The 25,654-nt window shown below is 44.7% G+C and overlaps 1 protein-coding gene across 8 annotated transcripts in view; it reads right to left on the bottom strand.

Moving 5' to 3' along the window:
* The window catches only part of LOC126035233 (adenomatous polyposis coli protein-like), a 119,272-nt gene that overhangs the window by 45,920 nt on the left and 47,698 nt on the right, over positions 1 to 25,654 (bottom strand). For all 8 annotated transcript variants that reach the window (XM_049793471.1, XM_049793472.1, XM_049793475.1 and 5 more), the window contains one exon: positions 6,057 to 6,140. In XM_049793471.1, coding sequence (XP_049649428.1) covers positions 6,057 to 6,140 — 84 coding nt within the window. The remainder of the gene's footprint in view (positions 1 to 6,056; positions 6,141 to 25,654) is intronic.

Raw genomic sequence — 25,654 nt, 5'->3', positions numbered from 1 at the left:
GGACTCTCCCTCCATCCACAGTAACTGTGGACCCGAGATCCCCTGATCAATTTTGGGAGGGAGTTAGAAGATATGCTGCCGACTCCGGCAACTGGGATCTAGTAGAACGCCTCAGCCCGTGCTCTCTAACACCTGCATTTCTAAAGCCTCTAGATAACGCAGCAGAGGGTCCTGTTACATTTCCTGTTTTCAAAGCTACTGCAGGCACAAACCGGCACGATGAGCACAATCCCATAGGCTGAAGAGTAGTGCAGGATTTGCAGAATAAAGTACAAAAATTTGGAATCAATTCTCCTGAGGTAATGCAACTTATTCGTATAATTAGCACAGATCTGCTGTGTCCATATGATATTATGCATCTAGCACAAGTGCTGTTTCAGCCCGTACAGTTGCAAGTATTTCAATCCACCTGGAGGCAGATGGCTCGCGCAGCGGCGCTGCATAATTCACGACTGCCACAGGGTGACCCGAGATTAGGCCTTGGAGAGGATGCTTTGCTTGGTGAAGGGCAGTATAGTAACCCTCAGCTACAGGCTACATGGCCTCCGCTGGCTCTCGAACAAGCACGAAATATAGGCCTTATGGCAATAAAGCGAACCATGGATATGGCAGCTCCGAAGCAAAAATACATCACTATCTGCCAAGGCCCCACAGAACCCTTTTTACAATTTGTAGAAAAAATATCTGCTGCCCTGGAAAAACAGGTAGAAGATGAGGTCTTAAGACAAATGCTATGCAAACAGTTGGCAAAAGATAATGCTAATGAGGACTGTCAAAAGATCATACAGGCTTTACCAGGAGATCCTTCTGTTCCCGACATGGTAGCTGCATGTTCTAAAGTTGGGACAGTGGAACACATGGTGGCCACCCTAGCCAATGCTATGAGAAATTCTGGAAAGTGCTTTGGGTGTGGCAGTGAAGGGCACATCACGGTAACTTCTCCACACAAAACATCACTGGGTAAACAACCGGTGCACCACTCACCGGAGATTACTTGCAAGAAATGTGGAAAATTAGGACACTTTGCAAAACAATGTCATTCCAAATTTCATGCTAATGGACAGCCGCTACAGGAAAACCACAAAATGAGTGTGAGAGGGCGCGCAAGGAGAACAAATCCGCTCCCGACAGCTGGCCAATTCCTCTCTGCGAACAATTGTCAGCTGCAACAGCTGGCTCAGCAGGGTTGGATGTATCCACCGCCGACACAGTAACTCTAGCCACGAAAGACATCGTTAAGGTCCCTCTTAATGCAAGGGGTCCTACAGGACGGGGACTGAGTGCATTGCTACCGGGAAGATCAGGTAGCACGTTGAATGGAATAATCGTGCATGTGGGAGTTATTGATGCTGCTTTTACAGGTCAAATTTGCGCGATGATTTCGACCCCCTACCCACCAGTAACAATCCCTAAAGGTACTCGCATTGCTCAACTTGTTCCTTTTTCGAGTTCTCTTTCAAAAGCAGAACAGCGACTGCGATGCGATGGAGGCTTCGGCTCCACGGGACCCCCTCAGGGCTGCTGGTCTCAGACTGTCTCATCATCCTGACCACATATGACGTGCACACTGTCGAATCATGGAAGATTTCCGACTACAGTAAGGCTTGCAGGGCTCCTGGACACCGGAGCTGATGTGACTATTATTGCCGATTATCTGTGGCCGTCTACCTGGCCAACAGAGGAGGCTGGTATGGGAGTAGTGGGGCTGGGAGGATCCACACGTGCAAAGATAGCAGCCACTCCAGTTCCGATTGCCAATCCTGAGGGCCAACAAGCAGTTATTAAACCATATGTGATGGCAGCTCCCCTCAATTTATGGGGGAGGGATTGCTTGTCGCAGTGGGGGGTGAGAATTATCACAGATTTTTAACGGGGGCCACTGTGCTGCAGGGTGTTAGACAACCCATGCTTGTTTTAACTTGGTTAACAAATAACCCTGTGTGGGTGGATCAGTGGCCCCTACCAATTGAAAAAATTAAAGGCCCTGCAAGAATTGGTAGCAGAACAACTAGCTGCCGGACACATTGTACCATCTCACAGTCTGTGGAATGCTCCAGTGTTTGTGGAAAAAAAAAAAAGAAATCAGGAAAATGGCGATTTTTGATTTTTGCATGACCTGTGGCAAGTCAATGCTATCATGGCCATGATGGGGGCTCTGCAACCAGGCATGCCTTCACCTGCCATGATCCCTCAAGTTTGGGAAATCATTGTCATGGACCTTAAGGGTTGGGTTTTTTTACAATTCCATTAGCTTCCCAAGACAAAAACAAAAAAAAACCCAACCAACCAAACAAAAAAATAATAATAATAAAAAAAAAATAAAAAATTTTTGCATTCTCTGTGCCTTCTATCAATCATGCAGAACCGGCAAAAAGATATCAATGGAGAGTTCTGCTGCAGGGCATGAAAAATTCACCAACCACTTGTCAATCGTTTGTTGCACAAGCTCTGTCACCTGTAAGGGAAAAATTCCCTACTAGTTATAGTTATCACTATATGGATGACATTCTGTTAGCATCAGACAACAAGGAGCAGTTGAACGGTATGAACAATTTGGCCACGAATTTGGTACAACAATATGAGTTAGTTATTGCCCCTGAAAAAGAGCAAAAGATAGCACCCTGGAAATATTTGGGAATGACAATTACAAATAAGCAGGTTGTGCCCCAACCTGTGAAACTTAACCCTGCAGTTAAGACACTCAATGATGTACAGAAATTAATGGGATCCTTGAACTGGATCAGGCCCTATCTTGGACTGACCAATTCACAGTTACAACCTCTATTGGACTTATTAAAACATTCCAATGATCCAACAGAACCCAGAATATTGAATAAGGAAGCGTTAAATGTAATTCACAGGATGGAACAATGTATACACAAGAAATTTGTTTCTCAAATTGATCTGTCTCAATTGGTACAATTCTTTGTACTAATTGACAAAACTGTGCCATTTGGTGCTTTGGTGCAGTGGAATTCTGAGTGGGATGACCCATTACATATTTTAGAATGGATGTTTTTGTCATTTCTGGCCATGAAAAACTGCTCCTGGCTTGTTTGAACTTATTGCTGATGTAATCATAAAAGCCAGAAAGCGATGTGTAGAACTAACAGGACGTGATCCAGCTACGATTGTTTTACCTGTTCAAAATTGGTACTTTGAATGGTGTCTGGCGAACAACTACGATCTGCAAGCTGCTATGGCAGGTTTTCAAGGGCAGATCTCGTATCATCTACCGTCGCACCCGCTCCTGAAATTTGCTCGAGAAATACCATTTGGTCAGAAAAGCTTAAGCCAGCCAGAACCTGTGAAAGGCCCTACTGTCTTCACAGATGGTTCTGGAAAAACAGGTAAAGCAGCAGTAGTATGGTATGAAAACAACAACTGGAACAGCAAAGTAGTGTATCAAAATGGTTCTCCACAAATAGTAGAGCTGCGTGCACATGGCACACTGAAGCAGCAGCTTCAAAAACAAAAAGGGGGAATGATTGGGGAACCACCACAGGCATGTTTAGATAATGTGGTTTATGTTCTTAGCTTTCTCTATTATGGGGATAATTCTTCTCTACCTCCTTTTTTCAACACTTCTCTTTTTTCAACACAGAATTTACAAAGAGGCATCAAAGTACATGTTAAAGATTTAGTTATTGGTCAGTGGAGTGGACCATGTGAGCTGTTAACCTGGGGGCGAGGTTATGCTTGTGTTTCTACAGATACAGACCCACAATGGACTCCAGCTTGATTTGTACAACCATCATCATCTGGAACATCCCAGAGGGTGCGGCAATATGAATACCACCTCAACCAAAAACTAAGTGTAGGTCACCTTGACCAATATAACAGGTCAAGATTCTCTGTGCATTGCAACCACATCACAAAGCCCATGAACCAATAGACAGGATGACTATGACTTATGCAGCGCGCCTGGCCAGCGAGCGCATGCGTCATAGGTTGCAGATGAGGTGGATTTTTGGCACCCACTGGCCACGTGTGCTGAAATCCGTTCCTCTACAAATGTATAAATACCGGGATTTTCCGAAGAGCATCGGACTGGTGTACGGCAAGGCCATCGTTGCCTCCGTGGGGATGCCCACATAAAGCTGGCACCTACCGATTGCTGGGCTGAATTTGCAGAGCAAGACAGCACAAGAATGTACAGATGGTTCATGTACCTCACAGTCCTTGGATGGACGTAGGCATGGATACCACCGTAAACCAAAGAAAACATCTGGATGACCCTGGCTGATGTGACTGGACAAGATTTCTTATACCTTAGTACAACAACAGCAAGCAATCCCTTTTTCACAGGTTTAATAGGGGGTTCCACTGACATCGACAAAGTTTAAGAACTTATCGATGGAGACCCCTGTGCAGCAGGTCATGGACTCAACGGATGGGAATGCCTGGTTTTCACGGATTGGGCATTAACCCTCATTGCCACCCCAGGAATCACAAATTCTGGGGTCCCTGAATACAGACTGGTGTAGTATTATCAGATTTACTGCTAGACATTGATAGTGTCAGACATGCTACGCTATAAAATAGAGCTGCAATTGATTTCTTGCTTTTAGCACAAGGACAAAGATATTTGAGGGTTGGGGATTGTCTGGATGGTTGATATCTCTGCTCAAGACTGTGGGGGTAGTGATCTTGATTGTGATAACTGCTTCTAATGTTGCCCTGTCTTTTCGGCCTTCTGCAAAGGGCCCTGCAGAGGGCAGCCGGGATGATATTTTTAGCACAAATACAAAAAGGGGGAATTGTCGGGGGATGCAACAAGTCTACGGAATTCCTGACAGTTCAAGAACAGCGCGACCTTGAACAGCTTGTAGTATATCCTTGAGAAGTCTGAAAAGATCCGAGAAGACCAGTACGAAAACAAGATAGTGATAAGAAGAACCGTCCTGACAAACTCACCAATCATGAATTGTTAGTTACTAACTAAGCCAATCATATACTAACACATACTCTGAAGAAGGGGATAAAAAGGTGTGTTAGAACAATAAAGTAGCCATTTTGCGTGATCTATTACTCATCATGTCCGTCTCTACTGCGACACACAAGTAAGTGTGCTGACAGAATTAAATGAAAAGGTTAGGAAAATAAACCAATAATTTAATTCTCCAAAATGTTTAGTGATTTTTAAAAGCAGCAATCAAGGGCATAAATCAAACAAAATTGCAGCTGGACTGGCTAACATGTCAAAAGACTAGGCAACTTTAATTATACACACTACAGTCAGCTTCACTTATAATACCAGACTTTCCCCAAAAAACTGGAATTGTGAAATAATTTATTTTCTACAGTGGGAAAATCTCTATCCCTTAATAATTCAAAAGTTGCCCTGAACTTTCACAGTAGTTATTTTGGGCTAAGACAAACAATAAAATATTCAGGTCCAACATACAATTTATAGTTAATTTACAAGTATGAGAAAGAGTTGAGCTTGTAAACTGATTTCCACTGTGAGTGCAGTTTTTGTTAATGACAATTATTATTATGGACTTTGCCATTTACAGGAAACATTATCTTGTACTTCTTAATATAGAACCCAATACTTAAACACTAAAAACATGCAAGGCTTCTCTAATGAAGTCTGACAGAAACTGTATTCACCCTTTTTTTCTTATCTCAAAAGATAAGCAAACCGTGAAGCTGCTTATCAGAGATTCATATTTAGAAAGACATGCAAAACTGTTATAATTATTTGCTAAAGCCAATGCTTGGCCTTTATAATACATTGCACTTTGACCTTTTTATTGAAATTGCTGGCTAAACTTTTAAATTATATATAATTATTGATTAAAATTCAACAGTAGTATAAAGAATATTCCAAGTTTTCCACCATCAGTTCATTGCTAACAGAGCAAGTAACATGCTACCAAATTTTATTCCCAAGGCAGCTACAGCCTATGAATATTGACTAATTTATGAACCATGACATCACTTGCTGATACAAATAATGCTGCCCACCAATATACTCATTTAAGTAAATGTTTGCTTTTTAAAAAAGATACATATCCTAATCAAAAGAAGGAAAGAAATTGCTCACTAACCTCTGCTTCAGCTGCTTGTGATTGCAGGAGCTGTCGTATACAAAGAACATCCTTCTCTATTTGTTGAATCCTCATCACCCTTACCTGAAATGAATGTATTTTCATGTTTGATTTTTTTTTTAAATTCCTTATAATTACTGTACAGAATGACAATGAGAAGAGTTCATTGCAAATATAGCTGACTGCAAAACAGAACTACTTCATTCATATAGTAATTCCACAAATGTTCTTGACAATAAAAAAACAGGCATGATTGCAAACATTCAAAATGAAATGGGTAGTTGGGTTTTTAATAAAACTGACACTAATTTGGATATAATATTAGATTGTTACACAGTACAAGCCCAGGTATAGAAAAACATTTCAGTAAACTTGCACAATTTTCCTATTTCTGAAATTGACATTCTATGCAGGTTTTTAGCAAATTATTTAATCTCAAATGTTAGACTTCTACTTGCCTTACAGAGATTTGAGAGAGATTTATACTTGCAGATTGTTTTGAAGGTATAAAATCCTGAATGTCTTTGATTATTTTCAGTTACTATGATGATTTGGGAAATTTGCCTATGCACAGCCTCTGAATATTTTCTGTTCCTAGAAATTCCAAACAATTTACAGGCTTAGTAAAAAGAAAACTACATACTGCTTCTTTGGTTTGTCTGAGATTTTATAGATATTTCTGATGCAAGTCTTTTATAGCTATATTGACACTTCCCACTGCAATCATTCTGTGGTTAGTAAATGGAATGTTGAAAAACTGAACTTTACAGGATATATATACTCTATGTAAGTTATACTGTAGAGCACAGGATGCATTATGAATCTGTGAAACAATAAGTGAATGCAATAAGTGATATATCCCTCTATCAGCTTGATAATAAATTGACATTATTTGACTTTAAAAGTGGGCAGAAAATAATTAGCCCAATAATATTAGGACAGAAACAAAACACTGAACTGATTAAATAGGACTTTGTTTTGTATAATGGATAGCGTAAAAATCGAATGCACAGTTTAAAAAAAAAAAACCCTGATCATTTTACCTGAATAACATTTACAGTGCTATACTAAAAGAGGAAAGGCTTTGTGAATCTAGCGGACACCGCAAGGATCAGCATTATAATCAGCCTTATTTAACGTTTTATAAACTTTAAAAAAAGCTGCAAATGCCAAAGAACACACTTGTAAATTGTAATACAAACACAATATAATCTAGAAATTTTAGAAACACAGAAAAAAATATAATCACAAAGAACAGAATGAATTTTTAAAACATGCAGGATAATAAGCTGTGGGAAAAGCATCCTAAACATCAACACTTAGTGGAGTTACAAATAGTAAACTATAAATTAGATATTTGTTTGTAAAGCAAAGTATCAGAAAAAAAGGCCAATAAAATTTGAAAGCTACACACACAGAAGCCTCAGCATGACATGAGGCAGACAGCTAATTCATTCCCCTTCTCTCTTGGATCAGGAAATTCTTAAGTATTAGAAAGATAATAAAATTATATTACTGGGAATAACTATATATTGGTGACATGATGCACAACTCACATAACATATCTTTCCTTTTTGCCTTTAAAAATGACTTAAATTTTCCCCAAACTGAGTTTTTTTCTGTTTAACCAGTAATTTATTTCATAAAGGATATTCAGAGAAACTGAGTATATGTATATATACAAATAAAAGAGGGGATTCTTTTTTTTTTTCCCAGAAGAAAAACAAGTAAAGATTACATGATTTGTCCAGTATCAATGATGAAGTTCTTAAAAGGAGAGTAATTCAGTCTATATCTCCCAAATTTTAGTCCAGAGATTTAAACATCAGAACGTTCTTCTCTCTGCTTATTCATTATTTGTATTACAGGGGACTTGAGGAGATCCATCAACCATTTTGCACCAAACACTGTACAAGCAGAAAAAAGAATGCATTTTCTGCCCCAAAGGGTTTACAGTCCAAAGACAAACATACAACAGTAGAGGTATACAGTCAAACAAGTACCAGGAATCAACAGTGGTAAGTTTGATGAACAGCAATCAAAACTCTAAGAACCTAATTTAATTTGTTAAAAAATGAACCTGAAATGAGCCTAAAGTCAGTAAATCACTGAATGAAGACAAATTATACTTTTTGCTATGTAAACACAAAATAACAAAGCATAGCAGTAGGAATAATGCTGAGCTTTACTTAGATGAAGATGATAAGGGAAAGGCAAAAAAATGTCCATATTACTGGGTATCTTACAAGACACCTCAAATTTGCATGGCCAGGAAGTCAAAGGAGGTGATTCCGCCCCTCTACTCACCTCTGGTGAGTCCCCACCTGGAGTACTGCATCCAGCTCTGGAGTCCTCAGTACAAGAAAGACATGGACCTGATGAAGTGGGTCCAGAGGAGGGCCACAAAAATGATCAAAGGGATGGAACACATCTCCTGTGAGGAAAGGCTGAGAGACTTGGGGTTGTTCAGCCTGGAGAAGAGAAGGCTCCAGGGAGACCTTATTGCAGCTTTCCGCTACTTAAAGGGGGCTTATGAGAAAGATGGGGACAGACTTTTTAGTAGGGCCTGTAGCGATAGGACAAGGAGTAATGGTTTTAAACTACAAGAGGGTAGATTCAGACTAGATATAAGGAAGAAATTTTTTACGATGAAGGTGGTGAAACACTGGAGCAGGTTGCCCAGAGAGGTGACAGATGCCCCATCCCTGGAAACATTCAAGGTCAGGTTGGATGGGGCTCTGAGCAACCTGATCTAGCTGAAGATGTCTCTGCTCATTGCAGGGGAGTTGGACCAGATAACCTTTAAAGGTCCCTTCCAACCCAAACCATTCTACGATCCTATGATTCTATGATTAAAAACTCAAACAGTTTAATAGTATAGAAGACAAATGGTTCTAAACTACATAATAAGAAAAAGATTAAATGAACAATAATTCTACAATAATTTTAATTACAATAATTTTATACAAATATTTTATTTAATAATTTATTATTAAATAAGAAAACATTATCTCAGTGCTCTGCATTATGTGAATGCTATGTCTATTTTTACATTAGTTAACAGTCATTTGATTACTTGTGCTTTTGCATGAATAGGAATGAACTTTCAAGTATCTGAATGCATTTAGGAATGGTTTTAACTTTAAAATCCATACAAGAAACATCACTTTTTATTCCTATTTGTTCATAGTATATTCCTATTCATTTTATTAAATTTAATCATCACCATAAGATCTATGGATACAGTATCTTAACATTTAAAATTAGAAATTATTTGGATTTCACTGCCCTAGTAAGAATTCTAACAAAAAAAATCCTCTCTTCACAGTGATAGAAAAATAAACACTTACTAAAAAATAAAAATAAGGAATAGAATTTTGCTTTAAAATACTTTGTTTTAAAAACATTGATAATCTTTTCTTCAAATAAAAATATAACATAAAAAGTAGAGAAAATTATTAATGGGTTGGTCTGCATTACATTTACAATCAAGACAAATGTACAAATCTAACACTGCTGAAATCTTGATCTCTGCAAGACTCCAGGTGTACTGGATATGGCTGGGATGGAGTTAATTTTGTTCATAGCAGCCCCTATGTTGCTGTGGTTTAGACCTGTGACCAAAACAGTGTAGATAACACACCACTGTTTTAGTTATTGCTGAACAGTACTTATACAGCATCAAGGCCTTCTCTGTTTCTCACTCTGCCCCCACAAAGCAAGTAGGCTGGGGGTGGGCAAGAAGCTGGGAGGGGACACAGACAGGATAGCTGATCCCAATGACCAAAGAGATATTCCATGCCATATAATGTCATGCTCAGCAATAAAATCTGGGGAGGAGGAGTCTTTCCAAAGTTGCCGTTGCTCAGAGACTGGTAACTGACTTTGCATCACTTGCTTCCCCCTCCATTTTTCCCCCTCTTCACTTACTCAACTGCCTTTATTTCAACCCATGAGTTTTCCTCGTTGCTGCTTTTCTGATTTTCTCCCCGATCCTGCTGTGGTGGGGAGTGAGTGAGCAAGTGGCTGTGTGGGTGCTTAGTTGCTGGCCAGGGTCAATACACGACAGTTCTTTTTGGCACCCAACATGGGGCTTGAGGGGTTCAAGATAACAACAGATTTGATTGGAGTGTGTTAGACTGAATTCATAGCTGTTACACCTGTTTAGGTGTTGCTTGGCAGGCTGTTACTTGCTGTTGCTGGTCACGATCTTAATTTGTTTGCTCTCAGTACTGATTTATTTGTTCCCTCATCTGCTCCGTTGATTGTTCCCTCTCTTGCTGTACATCAAACACCAGTGCCTGTTAATGGCTGCTTTCACCTTTTGCTGTATTCTTTATCACTTTGTTGTGTTTTGCCTGGGAGAGCTACGATAAAGTCACTGGCCTTCAGCCTAGTCTGGTATTTGGGACCTCCACTGCTGCTGTCCCAGTACTCCAGGAAGCATCTTCTGGAGACAATTAACAATTAAACCTTTTTCCTTTTCTCCTCTGGGAGCAACTTTGTGGGGCAAATGAAAAATGGCACTTCCCCCCTCTTCTCCAGGATAGGTGTTTCCTCCCTTGTTGCAATGGCCCTTCATTTTCTTGAATATCCCAAAATGCTCGTATTGGTGCGCACCATGAATCTGATTTTGGATTTTCCTGAGGTTAAACAACGCCACACAGGGATGTGCCCTGAGGTTGGGAATGCCATGCAGGGACATGCCCTGAGGCAGTTGAGTCATGGGCAGCAAAGTGTGGGGCAGAATTTGGGTAAGTGCCTAGAATGGTTTTCACCTCCAATGATCTGGGACTTCACACCCAAACAGGCGCAGACTCCCGTTAAAGCAGCAGACCACTTGAAGAAAGGATGCCTTGTCTATACCAAAGAGACATAACTTCTCACACTGTGTTGGGCTCTGGCCTACACCTACCAAACCTCTGTCCAGCACCCTTAAGAGAGCAAGAGCGTATCTGGATCTGAGGACATACAAACAGATGCTGTGGCGAAGCCACAGACTCAACCCTCAAATGTAACAGTCGTGTCTGTAGTGCAGAAGAAACAATGGCAGCAGACGTTGACCCAGTTAGTAAGGGAGGAAGATGCTCTTCCTGAGAGGGAGCATGAGGAAGAATCAGAAGATGCAGCCTGTTCTGCAGCAGAGCAGTCACAAGAACAGAAGGGGGAAGAGAAAGAAATCATAGAAAATGTAGAAACCACCCAGTCCCTATACCTGAGTGAGCTGCGAGATATGCAAAAAGATAACTGCCACCAGCCAGGTGAGTGAATTATCAGCTGGTTGTTCTGATTCTGGGATACTGGGGCCCATAGTCAGGAAGTGGAGGGTGTCCTGGTTTCAGCTGGGATAGAGTTAATTGTCTTCCTAGTAGCTGGTACAGTGCTATGTTTTGAGTTAGGTATGAGAAGAATGTTGATAACACACTGATGTTTTCAGTTGTTGCTAAGTAATGTTTAGTCTAAAGTCAAGGATTTTTCAGCTTCTCATGTCCAGCCAGCAAGAAGGCTGGAAGGGCACAAGAAGTTGGCACAGGACACAGCCAGGGCAGCTGACCCAAAGTGGCCAACAGGCTATTCCATACCATGTGATGTCACGTCTAGTATATAAACTGGGGGAAGCGGGGGTAGGGGTAATGCCACTCAGGAACTAACTGGGCATTGGTCGGCGGGTGGTGAGCAATTACATTGTGCATCACTTGCATATTCCAATCCTTTTATTATTACTGTTGTCATTTTATTAGTGTTATCATTTATCATTATTAGTTTCTTCTTTTCTTTTCTATTAAACTGTTCTTATCTCAACCCATGAGTTTTACTTCTTTTTCACGATTTTCTCCCCCATCCCACTGGGCAGGGGGGGAAGTGAGTGAGCAGCTGCGTGGTGCTTAGTTGCTGACTGGGGTTAAACCACAACAGAGGGTAGCGATGTCCAGCAGCTGGGATCCCTAGCTAGGGACTGGGGAATCAGAAAAGGGATCACAGGAGGGGCAATAATCTGCAGCTTCCAAAGGTGGCTCCTGTCAAGTGTGAAGGCAAGGTAACTTCTAAAAGGAAGATGTTGTAAACTACCAAGGCAAGTAAACCAACACTGAGGGAGGTGCCCAGTATCTGAGGGAGTGCTGGTAGTGATGATCTACAGTGTCATGGTTTAAGACCAGCTGGCAACAAAGCACCACGTGACTGCTTGCTCACTCCTCCCCTCCCCCCGGTGGGATGGGGAGGAGAATCGGAAGACAAAGGTAAAATCTCGTGCTTTAAGATAAGTTTAATAGGACAAGACAAGGAGAGAAGAAATAATAACAATAATACCAATAAAAGAATATATAAAGCAACTCATGCACAATGCAATTGCTCACCACCCAGAACACTATGCTCAGCCTATTCCTGAGCCAGATCCCTCCTCCCCCGGCCAGGTCCCCCAGTTATATACTGAGCATGACTTCAGTATGGTATCAAATATCCCCTTGGCTAGTTCCATTCGGCTATCCTGGCTGTGCCACCACCCAGCTTCTTCTAAAAATTAACCCTATCCCAGCCAAACCCAGGACATGATCCACCCCCTATTCTATACCAACTATATCATGGCCAGATCCTACACTTTCCAATTACATACCATCACTTTTCCGTTCTTTGCTATATATGTACAAACAAACAGTTATCATTCCCCTAGTCTATGGGCCATACCTCTAATGTGTCCATTGAGTTCATTTAATCCAAGACTTTGGATCTCCTGTCGTAACAGTCTCTCAGGGCAGGAGAGATGGTGTGTGGTTTTGCATTGTTGCATGCTGCATCCGGAGCTCGCAGATGGGTTTGTCTTTGCCTGAGGCAAGACTAACCCAAACTGTCTTCCCTAACATATTCTTCATGTGCACTACAGGGACTATATCCCTTCTACAGTACGTAAAAGTTCTGACTGGGCAGGGCCACTCCGATTGGCAGATCCTCTGGTGTTGACTAACCAGGTGGCTTTTGCTAAATGTGTATCCCGATGTTTGAAGGTTCCACACCCCCATTGCTCTCAGTGTAGTCTTTAACAGTCCATTGTATTGTTCGATTTTTCTGGAGGTTGGTGCATGATAGGGGATGTGATATACCCACTCAATGCCATGTTCTTTGGCCCAGGTGTCTATGAGGTTGTTTCAGAAATGAGTCCCGTTGTCTGACTCAATTCTTTCTGGGGTGCCGTGTCACCATAAGACTTGTTCTTCAAGGTCCAGGATAGAGTTCTGGGCAGTGGCATGGGCCACAGGAGATGTTTCCAGCCATCCGGTGGTTGCTTCCACCATTGTCAGCACATAGCGCTTGCCTTGGCGGGTTCGTGGGAGTGTGATATAGTCAATCTGCCAGGCTTCCCCATATTTATATTTCAGCCATCGCCCTCCATACCACAGGGGCTTTAACCGCTTGGCTTGCTTAATTGCAGCACATGTTTCACATTCATGGATAACCTGCGTGATAGTGTCCATGGTCAAGTCCACCCCTCGATCTCGAGCCCATCTATATGTTGCATCTCTTCCCTGATGGCCTGAAGTATCATGGACCCACCGAGCCATAAATAGCTCACCCTTATGTTGCCAGTCCAGGTCCACCTGAGCCACTTCAATCTTAGCACCCTGATCCACCTGTTGGTTGTTTCAATGTTCTTCAGTGGCCTGACTCTTGGGTACATGAGCATCTACATGACGTACTTTTACAACCAGATTCTCTAGCTGGGATGCAATATCTTGGCACAGTGTGGCAGCCCAAATGGGTTTGCCTCTGCACTGCCAGTTGCTCTGCATCCATTGCTGTAGCCACCCCCATAGGACATTTGCCACCATCCATGAGTCAGTATAGAGATAGAGCACTGGCCACTTCTCTCTTTCATCAATGTCTAACGCTAGCTGGATGGCTTTCACTTCTGCAAATTGACTTGATTCACCTTCTCCTTCAGCAGTTTCTGCAACTTGTTGTGTAGGACTCCATACAGCAGCCTTCCACCTCTGATGCTTTCCCACAATGCGACAGGACCCATCAGTGAACAGGGCATATTGCCTCTCATTTTCTGGCATTTTATTATACAGTGGGGCCTCTTCAGCCCGTGTCACCTCCTCCTCTGGTGATATGCCAAAATCTTTGCCTTCTGGCCAGTCCGTGATCACTTCCACAATTCCTGGGCGACTGGAGTTTCCTATGCAAGCCCGTTGTGTGATCAGTGATCCACTTATTCCATGTGGCATCAGCTGAATGATGTGTAGAGGAGACCCTCCCTTTGAACATCCAGCCCAGCACTGGCAGTCGGGGTGCTAAGAAGAGCTGTGTTTCAGTACCAACCACTTCTGAGGCAGATCGAACTCCTTCATATGCTGCCAATATCTCTTTTTCAGTTGGAGTATAGCGAGCCTCGGATCCTCGATATCCTCAACTCCAGAACCCCAGGGGTCGGCCTCGGGTCTCCCCAGGTGCTTTCTGCCAGAGGCTCCAGGTAGGGCCATTCTCTCCAGCTGCAGTATAGAGCACATTTTTAACATCTTGTCCTGCTCGGACTGGTCCAAGGGCTACTGCATGAACAATCTCCCGCTTAATTTGTTCAAAGGCTTGTTGCTCAGGGCCCCATTTAAAATCATTCTTCTTCCGGGTCACTTGATAGAGAGGGCTTACAATCAGACTGTAATTTGGAATATGCATTCTCCAAAACCCCACGACACCTAAGAAGGCCTGTGTTTCCTTTTTATTAGTTGGTGGAGACATAGCTGCTATTTTGTTAATCACATCCATGGGGATCTGATGACATCTATCTTGCCATTTTATTCCTAAAAACTGGATCTCCCATGCAGGTCCCTTGACCTTACTTTCTTTTATGGCAAAACCAGCCTTCAAATGCTTTGAACTATTTTCCTCCCTTTCTCAAAGACTTCTGCTGTGTCGCCCCATACAATGATGTCATCAATGTATTGCAGATGTTCCAGACCTTCACCCTTTTCCAGTGCAGTCTGGATCAGCCCATGGCAAATGGTGGGGCTGTGTTTCCACCCCTGGGGCAGTCGATTCCAGGTGTACTCGATGCCCCTCGTAGTGAAAGCAAATTGTGGATGACACTCTGCTGCCGGAGGGATTGAGAAAAATGCATTAGCAATGTCAATTGTGGCATACCACTTGGCTGCCTTTGATTCCAGTTCATATTGAAGTTCTGGCATGTCTGGCACAGCAGCACTCAGCAGTGGCGTGACTTCATTCAGGCCACGATAGTCAACTGTTAGTCTCCACTCTCCATTGCAGTTTCGCACTGGCCATATGGGACTATTAAAGGGTGAGCGAGTTATGCTGATCACTCCTTGGCTCCCCAGTCAACGAATCAACTTACGGATGGGAATCAGGGAGTCTCAGTTGGTGCGATATTGACACCGGTGCACTGTTGTGTTAGCAATTGGCACCTGTTGTTCTTCAACCCTCAGCAACCCCACAACAGAAGGGTCTTGAGAGAGACTGGGCAAGGTGGACAGCTGTTTAATTCCCTCCGTCTCCAAGGCAGCTATACCAAAACCCTACTGATATCCCTTTAGGTCCTTGAAATACCCTCTCCTGAGGCAGTCTATGCCAAGGATGCACGGGGCCTCTGGGCCAGTTGCAATGGGGTGTTTCTGCCACTCGTTCCCTGTTAGGCTTACTTCAGCCTCCAATAGAGTTAACTTTCGGGATCCCCCTGTCACATCAGAAATACAGATGGGTTCTGCCCCTTTATATCTTAATAGTACTAAGGTACGTTGTCCACTAGTGCCCACTAGAGCCTTATATTCCTGTGGATCTGACGTACTGGGCCATCGAGTCCATACAGTCCAATAAACCTGGTTGTCCCTTTCCTCCACCTGGCTGGAGGCAGGGCCCCTCTAATCCTGGTCTGAGCATTTGTTACTCACCTTTTTTAAACATGAATCAGAAGTCGCTTCAAGAGGATAAGAAATGAGATCAGCCCTTCTACTCCGTCTGGTGGACTGCCTGCTGGAAACTGGAGGAGCATTCTTCCCAGAAGAATTCCCTTTTGTGATTGTTTTTCCTTGCAACTCACATACCCATGCCTCTAGGGTTCAGGTAGGTTTTCCATCCCACTTCCTCATGTCCTCTCCGTGGTCTACAGAGGTAAAACCATAGCATACCCTGTGGTGTGTACCTTCTACATCCTCTCTCTTGAGCAGAGGAACGCTTACTCCTAACAGTTGAGAAATGTGCTTGTAGAGGTGGGAAGTAGGCCATATCCTCTTTGAATTGCTGGAACTCCCAGGACAGTTTCTCCACAGCCGAGATGCAGGCTTGTAAGGAGGAAGAGAGATTTTCTTCATATCGCCGGAGTTGGACAGCCATTTCATCTACCGTTTCTCCCTTGCCTTCTTTCCAGGACATTACTGCCAATGAGATGGCATACAACAGTGGTGCACCCCGTACAACTTTCTGCCACGTGGGTTGTGTGCATTAGACTTCATCTGGATCTTTGGGTAACTGCTCGTTATCCAGATCATTATAAATCACCTCCAGCACAGCTAATTCCCTCAGGTACTGGATACCTCTCTCCATGGTGGTCCACTTGCCTGGGTGACATATAACATCTTCCTTGAAGGGGTATCTTTCCTTCACACCTGACAGAACTTGCCTCCAGAGGCCGAGGGTTTGTCTCATTTTCCCAGTCCCCTTATCAATGGATCCCAGCTGCTTGGCTTCCCTACCCTCTAATTCCAAACTATTGGCCCCATTATCCCAGCATCGGAGCAGTCAAGTAACAATGTGCTCACCTGGGTGGCGGCTGAAATCTTTTCACATATCTCTGTCGTGGTTTAACCCCAGCCAGCAACTAAGCACCACGCAGCCGCTCACTCACTTCTCCCCACCCAGTGGGATGGGGGAGAAAATCGAGAAAAAGAAGTAAAACTTGTGGGTTGAGAAAAGAACGGTTTAATAGAACAGAAAAGAAGAAACTAATAATGATAATGATAGCACTAATAAAATGACAACAATAATAATAAAAGGATTGGAATATGCAAGTGATGCACAATGTAATTGCTCACCACCCACCGACCAATGCCCAGTTAGTTCCTGAGCGGCATTACCCCTACCCCCGCTTCCCCCAGTTTATATACTAGACGTGACATCACATGGTATGGAATACTCTGTTGGCCACTTTGGGTCAGCTGCCCTGGCTGTGTCCCCTCTCAACTTCTTGTGCCCTTCCAGCCTTCTTGCTGGCTGGGCATCAGAAGCTGAAAAATCCTTGACTTTAGACTAAACATTACTTAGCAACAACTGAAAACATCAGTGTGTTATCAACATTCTTCTCATACCTAACTCAAAACAGCACTGTACCAGCAACTAGGAAGACAATTAACTCTATCCCAGCTGAAACCAGGACAATCTTGCAGCTCACTCAGTGATAGGGATTGGGTGATTACCTCTGGTTCTGCCTCTTCCTCCTGTTCTCGTGATGACCCTGGTTCACCTTCATCCCTCACTAAGCGAACTGATATCTTTGTATATTTCTTCTGTATGGGGGTGACTGATACTGGCACAGGTTGGTTCTCTGGCTCAGCCGCAGTGCTTGTCACCAGGGTTTGAGTACCCACAGTGCCTGTTGCCGGGGTTGGGGCAGCTGCAGTGCCTGTCCCTCTTTTTTCCCTCCCTTCCCCCTGAGAGTGCTGCATAATATCGAGCAGTGTTTGGTAGATACTGGCCAGGGCCCAGCACAGTGCAGTAAGTTGTGCCTTTCTGGAATACCCACAGCATTTTCCTTTCAAATATTCTATCATTTTATCAGGGTCCTGTAGTTGTTCAGGAGTGAAGTTCCAAACCATTGGAGGTGAAAAGTTCTCTAGATACCTGCCCATATTCTCTCACATGCCATGCCACCCATGACTATCCAACCTTGGGGCAGATCTCTGGTTGGTATTCTTTGTAACCCTAAACAAGACCTGAAACACATTCAGGAGACATAGCAATAAGAGCATGCTGGCTTGAATGTCCCAGAGATATTGAAAATTCTTAAAAGCTGTTGTAATTAGCCTGAAGGAGAAAGGGGAGGTGAACGAGCGGGAGAAAGTATTCCCCCTTGTCTTCCCCATAGATTGGTTGTGATTACTAATAAATTCCGAGAGAAGGTGCCAGAGTTATGGGCCTGACAACAATGCCGCATACGAATACCAGCTTAATCTTATGACCAGTGATGTAATCATATCATAAATCGCAGCCCATGTAGAAGACCATGGTGAGGCAGGCTGTCCCCCTGCAGTCCATGAAGGTCCACAGTGGAGCAGATATCCACCCTGCAGTCCATGAAGGTCCACAGTGGAGCAGATATCCACCCTGCAACCTATGGAGGACCCCATGCTGGAGCAGGTGGATGTGCCCTGAGGGAAGCTGTGACTCCGTGGATAGGCCATACTGGAGTAGGTTTTATGGCAGGAGCTGTGGCCTCATGGGGGACCAGCACTGGAGCAGTCAGTTCCTGAATAACTACACGCTGTGGGAAGGACCCATATTGAAGCAGTTCGTGAAGGACTGTCTCCCATGGGTGGGACCCCAGGCTGGAGCAGGGGAAGACCATGAGGAGGAAGGAGCGGGAGAGACAACATGTGATGAACTGACCGCAACCCCCATTCCCCATCATCCTGTGCCTCTCGGGGGGAGGAAGTAGAGAAGTCAGGTGTGAAGTTGAGTGCGAGAAGAAGGGAGGGGTGGGGGGAAGGTGTTTTTAGATTTGTTCTTATTTATCATTACCGTACTCTGACCTTTGATTGGCAATAAATTAAATTAATTTCCCCAAGACAAGTCTGTTTTGTCCGTGATAGTAATTGCTGAGTGATCTCCCTGTCCTCATCTCAACCCATGAGCCTTTCATCATATTTTCTCCCCCTGTCCAGTTGAGGAGGGGGCGTGACAGAGCGGCTTGGTGGGCACCTAGTGGCCAGCCAAGGTCAACCCACCACATCTGTGTTGGAGGCTGAGGTGAGCTTAACAAGGGACAAGTGGCAAAAGCACCCTATTGTGACCGGACCAGGGGCCCCATGTATCCTTGGCTTAGGCTACCTCAGGAGAGGGTATTTCAAGGACCCAAAGGAGTACTGGTGGACCTTTGATGTAGCCACCGTGGATACAGAGAAAATTAAACAGCTTTCTACCTTGCCTGGCATCTTGGAAGATCCCTCTATTGTAGGATTGCTGCGGGTCAAAAAAAAGCAGGTGCCAATTGTTACCATGATGGTGCACTGGCAGAAATATCACACCAGCCGAGACTCCCTCGCTCCTATCCATAAGTTTATTCATCAATTGGAGAGCCAAGGAGTGATCAGCAAGACTTGCTCACCCTTTAACAGTCCCATGTGGCCAGTGGGAAAGTCTGACGGAGGGTGGAGTATTGTGGCCTGGACAAAGTGACACCACTGCTGAGTGCTGCTGTACCGGACATGCTAGAGCTCCAATACGAACTGGAGTCAAAGGCAGCCAAGTGGTATGCCACAGTTAATACTGCCAATGCATTTTTTTCAATTCCGTTTGCAGTAGAGTGCAGGCCACAGATGGCTTTCATGTGGTGTCCAATACACCTGCAATCGACTGCCTCAAGGATGGAAATACAGTCCTACCCTTTGTCATGGACTCATACAAGCTGCACTGGAACAGAGTGATGCTCCTGAACATCTGCAAGATATTGATAACATCACTGTGGGGGGCAACAAAGCAGAAGTGTTTGAGAAGGGGAAAAGAATAATCCAGAGCCTTCTGAAAACTGGTTTTATCATATAAAAAAGGTCAAAGGACCTGCACAAGAGATCCACTTCTTGGGAATAAAACAGCAAGATGGGCATCATCACATCCCAGTGGATGTGATCAATAAGATAACACCCATGTCCCCACCAGCTAACAAGAAAGAAACACAAGCTTTCCTAGGCCTTGTGGCATTCTGGAGAATGCATATTCCAGGTTACAGTCAGCTTCTAAGCCCTATCTATTGAGTGACCTGAAAGAATAACTCTTTTGACTGGGGCCCCAAGCAGCAACAGGCCTTCAAACAGATCAAACAGGAGATGGCTTGTGCAGTAGCCCTTGGGACAGTCTGGACAGGATCAAAAGTGAGAAATGTGCTCTACACTGCAGCCAGGGAGCATGGCCTCACCTGGAGCCTCTGGAACAAAGCACCCAGAAAGACTCAGTGTCAATCTCCAGGATGTTGGAGCCAGGGGTATCAAGGATCCAAGGCCCAGTACGCTGCGACTGAAAAGGAGATACCAGCAGCATATGAACTGGTTCAGGCCACTTTATTAGTAGTCAGTACAGAAGCACAGATCTTCCTGGCACCGTGACTGCCTGTGCTACATTGGATATTCAAAGGAGGAGTCCCCTCTACACATCACGTAACCGAAACTATGTAGAGTAAGCAGGTGGTGTTGATCACACAATGGGTTCGAATGGGGAACCCAACCACCCAGGAATCCTGGAAGAGATCATGGACTGGCCAGAAGGCAGAGATTTCAGAGCATAGCCTGAGGAGGTGACTTGTGCCCAAGAGGCCCCACCATGTAATAAAATACAAGAAAATGAAAGGCAATTGTATTGGCTTTGTGTGGCAAGGTTTTGGTAGCGGGGGGTGTTACAGGGGTGGCTTCTGTAAGAAGCTGCTGGAAGCTTCCCCTGTGTTCGAGAGACAGCCTACACCAGCCAGCCCAAGATGGACCTGCTGCTGGCCAAAGCCGAGTCAATCAGCGATAGTGGTAACACCTCTGTGATAACATTTTTAAGAAGGAAAAAAGTTGGGACAGATGGAAACAGCCGCCGGAGAGAGGAGTGAGAACATGTAAGAGAAACAACCCTGCAGACACCAAGGTCAGTGAAGAAGGAGGGGGAGGAGATGCTCCAGGCGCCAGAGCAGAGATTCCCCTGCAGCCCGTGGTGAAGACCCTGGTGAGGCAGGCTGTCCCCCTGCAGTCCAGGGAGGTCCACGGTGGAGCAGATATCCACCTGCAGCCCGTGGAGGACCCCACGCCAGAGCAGGTGGGTTCCCAAAGGAGGCTGTGACCCCGTGGGAACCCTGCACTGGAGCAGGCTCCTGGCAGGACCTGTGGATCTGTGGAGAGAGGAGCCCATGGAGCAGGTTTTCTGGCAGGACTTGTGACTCCGTGGGGGACCCACGCTGGACCAGTGTGCTCCTGAAGGATTGCACACCATGGAAAGGACCCATGCTGGAGCAGTTCGTGAAGAACTGCAGCCTGTGGGAAGGACCCACATTGGAGAAGTTCGTGGAGGACTATCTCCCGTGGGAGGGACCCCACACTGGAGTAGGGGAAGAGTGTGATGAGCCCTCCCCCTGAGGAGGATGAAGCAGCAGAAAATAATGTGTGATGACCGTAAACCCCATCCCCGTCCCCCTGTGCCGCTGGGGGGGAGGTTGGTAGAGAAATCCGGGAGTGAAGTTGTGCCTGGGAAGAAGGGAGGGGTGGAGGGAAGGTGTTCTGAGATTTGATTTTATTTCTCATTACCTTACTGTGGTTGATTTGCAATAAATTGAGTTAATTTTCCCCAAGCTGAGTCTTTTTTGCCCGTGACAGTAATTGGTGAATGATCTCTCCTGTCCTTATCTCATCCCACAAGCTCTTTGTTATATTTTCTCTCCCCTGTCCAGCTGAGGATGGGGGAGTGATAGAACGGCTTTGGTGGGCACCTGGTGTTCAGCCAGGGTTAACCCATCACAGCAATATGTTCTGTTTACTGACAAGTCCTGTTGTATTGTGGGAAACTACTGGAGGTAGAATGCTACCGTATGGAGTCCCACGCAACAAGCTGCAGAAATTGTCAAAGCAGAAGGCAAGTCAAGTCAGTCTGCAGAAGTGAAAGCCATCCAGCTGGCCCTAGATATATCCCAAGTGGGAAAAGTGGCCAGCACTCTATACTGATTCATGGATGGTGATAAATGCTCTGTGGGGGTAACTACAGCAGCAGCAGAAGACCAACAGGCAGCACAGAGATAAACCCATCTGGGCTGCTGCATTGTGGCAAGACATCGCTGCCTGAGTAGAAAACATCACTGTAAAGGTACATCATGTACATACTCACATGCCCAAGAGCTGCGCCACCCAAGAACATCGAAACAATGAGCAGGTAGACCAGACTGCAAGAATTCGAGTGTCTCAGGTGGATCAGGACTGGGAATGTAAGGCTGAGCTATTCATAGCTCGGTGGGCCCATGAAACATTAGGACAACTAAGGAGAGATGCAATATACAGATGGACTCATGACTGAGAGGTGAACCTGACCACTGCCACTATCACACAGGTTATCAATGAATGTGAAACATGCTCCATAATTAAGGCAAGCAGGTAAAGCCTCTCTGGCACAGAGGATGGTGGCTGAGATATCAGTATGGGGAGGCCTGGCAGATCGATTACATCACCAAGGCAGGTGCCACGTGCTTACCATGGTGGAAATGACTACTGGGTGGCTAGAAACATACCTGTGACCCATACCATTGGTCTTGAAAAACAAGTTCTATGGCAACACAGAACCCCAGAAAGAATCGAATCTAAAACAACTTCGTAGAAACCTGGGCCAAGAAACATGGCAGTAACTGGATGCATCACATCCCCTATTCACCCACAAGCCTCTGGAAAGACTGAAAGATACAATGGACTGTTGAATACTATACTGAAAGCAATGGGTGGTGGGACATTCAAGCACCGGGATACAAATTTAGAGTAGAACAGAATAGGAGTAGAACAGTTGGAAGAGACCTACAACGATCATCTGGTCCAACTGCCTGACCAATTCAGGGCTGACCAAAAATTAAAGCATGTTATTAAGGGCATTGCCCAAATGCCTCTCAAACGCTGACAGGCATGGGGCATTGACTGCCTTTCTAGGAAGCCTGTTCCAGTGTTTGACCACTCTGTCGGTAAAGAAATGCTTCCTAATGTCAAGTCTGATCCTCCCCTGATGCAGCTTTGAACCATTCCCACACGTCCTGTCACTGGATACCAGGGAGAAGAGATCAGCACCTTCCTCTCCACTTCCCCTCCTCAGGAAGCTGTAGAGAGCAATCAGGTCGCCCCTCAGCCTCCTTTTCTCCAAACTAGACAAACCCAGAGTCCTTAGCCGTTCCTCATAGGACATGCCTTCCAGCCCCTCTGGACACCTTCAAGGACCTTAACATCCTTCTTAAATTGTGGGGCCCAGAACTGCACACAATACTCAAGGTGAGGCTGCACCACTGCTGCTAAATACAGCAGGATAATCACGTCTTTTGACTGGCTGGTTATGCTGTGTTTAATGCACCCCAGAATGCAGTTTGCCCTCTTGGCTGCCAGGGCACACTGCTGACTCCTGTTGAGCCTGCTGTCAACCAGCATCCCCAGATCCCTTTCTGCAGGGCTGCTCCCCAGCCACTCCTCTCCCAATCTATACTTGTGCCTGGCGTTACTCCATCCCAGGTGCAGAGTCTTGTAAAATTTCATGCCACCAATGATTGCCCAATGCTCCAGTCTATCTAGATCCCTCTGCAAGGACACTCATCCCTCGAGAGAGTCAACAGCACCTCCAGTTTGGTATCGTCAGCAAACTTGCTAATGGTGCATTCAACTCCTACCTCCAGATCGCTGATAAAAATATTGAACAGAACTGGCCCTAGATTTGAACCCTGAGGAACACCGCTGGTGACTGGTCACCAGCCAGATATAGCCCCATTCGCTACAACCCTTTGAGCTTTGCCCTTCAGTCAGTTCTTCACCCAGTGCACCGTGTACCTGCTCATCCCACAGTTGGACAACTTGTCCATATGGACGCTGTGAGGGACAGTATCAAAAGCCTTACTAAAATCCAGAAAAACTACATCCACTGCCTTCCCTTCATCCACTAGGCGGGTGACCTTATCGTAGAAGGATATCAAATTAGTTAAACAGGACTTTCCCCTTGTGAACCCATGTTGACTGTGCCTGATGATTGCGTTGTCCTTTAAATGCCTTTCAGTAGCACCCAGTATGATATCCTCCATAATTTTTCCAGGTACTGATGTTAGACTAACAGGTGTGTAGTTTCCTGGGTCTTCCCTCACGCCCTTCTTATTAATTGGGATAACATTGGCTAGCTTCCAGTTAGCAGGGACCTTCCCACACTCCCAAGACCTTTGGTAGATGATCAAGAGGTTTCCTGCTGTAACATCCGCTAGCTCTTCCAGTACTCTGGGATGAATCCCATCAGGCAGCCTAAGGTCTATCCGTGTTATTAAAGACTGAGGCAAAAAAACACATTTAATGCCTCCGCTTTTTCTTCATCCCTATTAGTCAGGTGACCATCTTCAACAAGCATCGGTCCAATGTTTTCCTTAGACCTCCTCTTGCTATTAACATACTTAAAAAAGCCTTTCTTGTTGTCTGATACAACACTGGCCAATTTCAACTCTAATTGAGCTTTGGCCTTTCATGTCTTCTCTCTGCATATGCAAACCATGGCTCTGTAATCTTCCTGCAAAGCCTGACCTCGCTTCCAGAGATCATACCATTTCTTTTTCCTCTTGAGCTCCACAAGGAGTTCCCTGTTCAGCCAAGCTGGTCTTCTGCCCCGCTTGCTTTACTTTTGACACAATGGAATTGCCTGCTCCTGTGCTTCTAAAAGGTGGTTCTTAAAAAATGACCAGCACTCGTCGACCCCTAAGCTCTCAAAGGCAGATTCCTAGAGTACTCTGCTAAATAGCTGCCTGAGTAGCTTAAAGTTTGCTCTCTTGAAATCCAGGGTAGCAACTCTGCTGACCTTTTTTCTCGTTACACTGAAAATTTTAAACTCAACCTTTTCATGGTCACTGTGGCCAAGACAGCCACCTACCATCACATCTCCCATGAGTCCTTCTCTGTTCATAAACAACAAGTCTAGGAGGGCATCTTTTCTAGTTGGCTCCCTGAGTACTTGTGACAAGAAGTTGTATCTCCCACAAACTTCAGGAATTTCCCAGACCTGCTCGTCACAACAGTATGATATTCCCAGTTGATGTCTGGGAAGTTGAAATCTCCCATAAGGACAAGGGCTATGCATCCAGAAATTTCTAATTGCTTATAGAATAACTCATCAGTGCTATCATCCTGGCTGGGTGATCGGTAGTAGACACCCACTACAACATCTCCTTTTTTTTCCATCCCCCTAATCCTCACCCAGAGGCTCTCAACCACATCATCCCTAACTGTAAGGGCTGTGCAGTCAATCCTCTCCCTCATATATAGTGCAACAACCTCCACCTTGCCTGCCTTGCCTATCCCTACTGAACAGCCTGTAGCCTTCCATCCCAGCACTCTAGTCATGGGACTCATTCCACTGAGTCTCACTAATACCAATGATATCGTAGCTCTGGGAACTGACCAATGTTTCCAGTTCATCCTGTTTGTTTCTCATATTGTGTGCATTGGCGTACAAGCATTTCAGATATGCTCCTGAGCCCTCCGTGCTCCCAGGCGAAGCATAAATGTTCCCACTAGCATTTCCACCCTCAGGCGATGCCATGCCAACCCTAGCAGAAGCCACTTGGCTGGTTAACACTAGAAGATCTGCTCACCAACCTGGGCCCACCCAAACAAAACTCCTGCATATTGCGAGAAGAGATAAGG

Source organism: Accipiter gentilis, chromosome W (assembly GCF_929443795.1).
Source record: "Accipiter gentilis chromosome W, bAccGen1.1, whole genome shotgun sequence".
In the NCBI taxonomy this organism is placed as follows: domain Eukaryota; kingdom Metazoa; phylum Chordata; class Aves; order Accipitriformes; family Accipitridae; genus Astur; species Astur gentilis.
The sequence above is the reverse complement of the archived record's forward strand: the minus strand, read 5'-3'. Positions and strand labels throughout refer to the sequence as shown.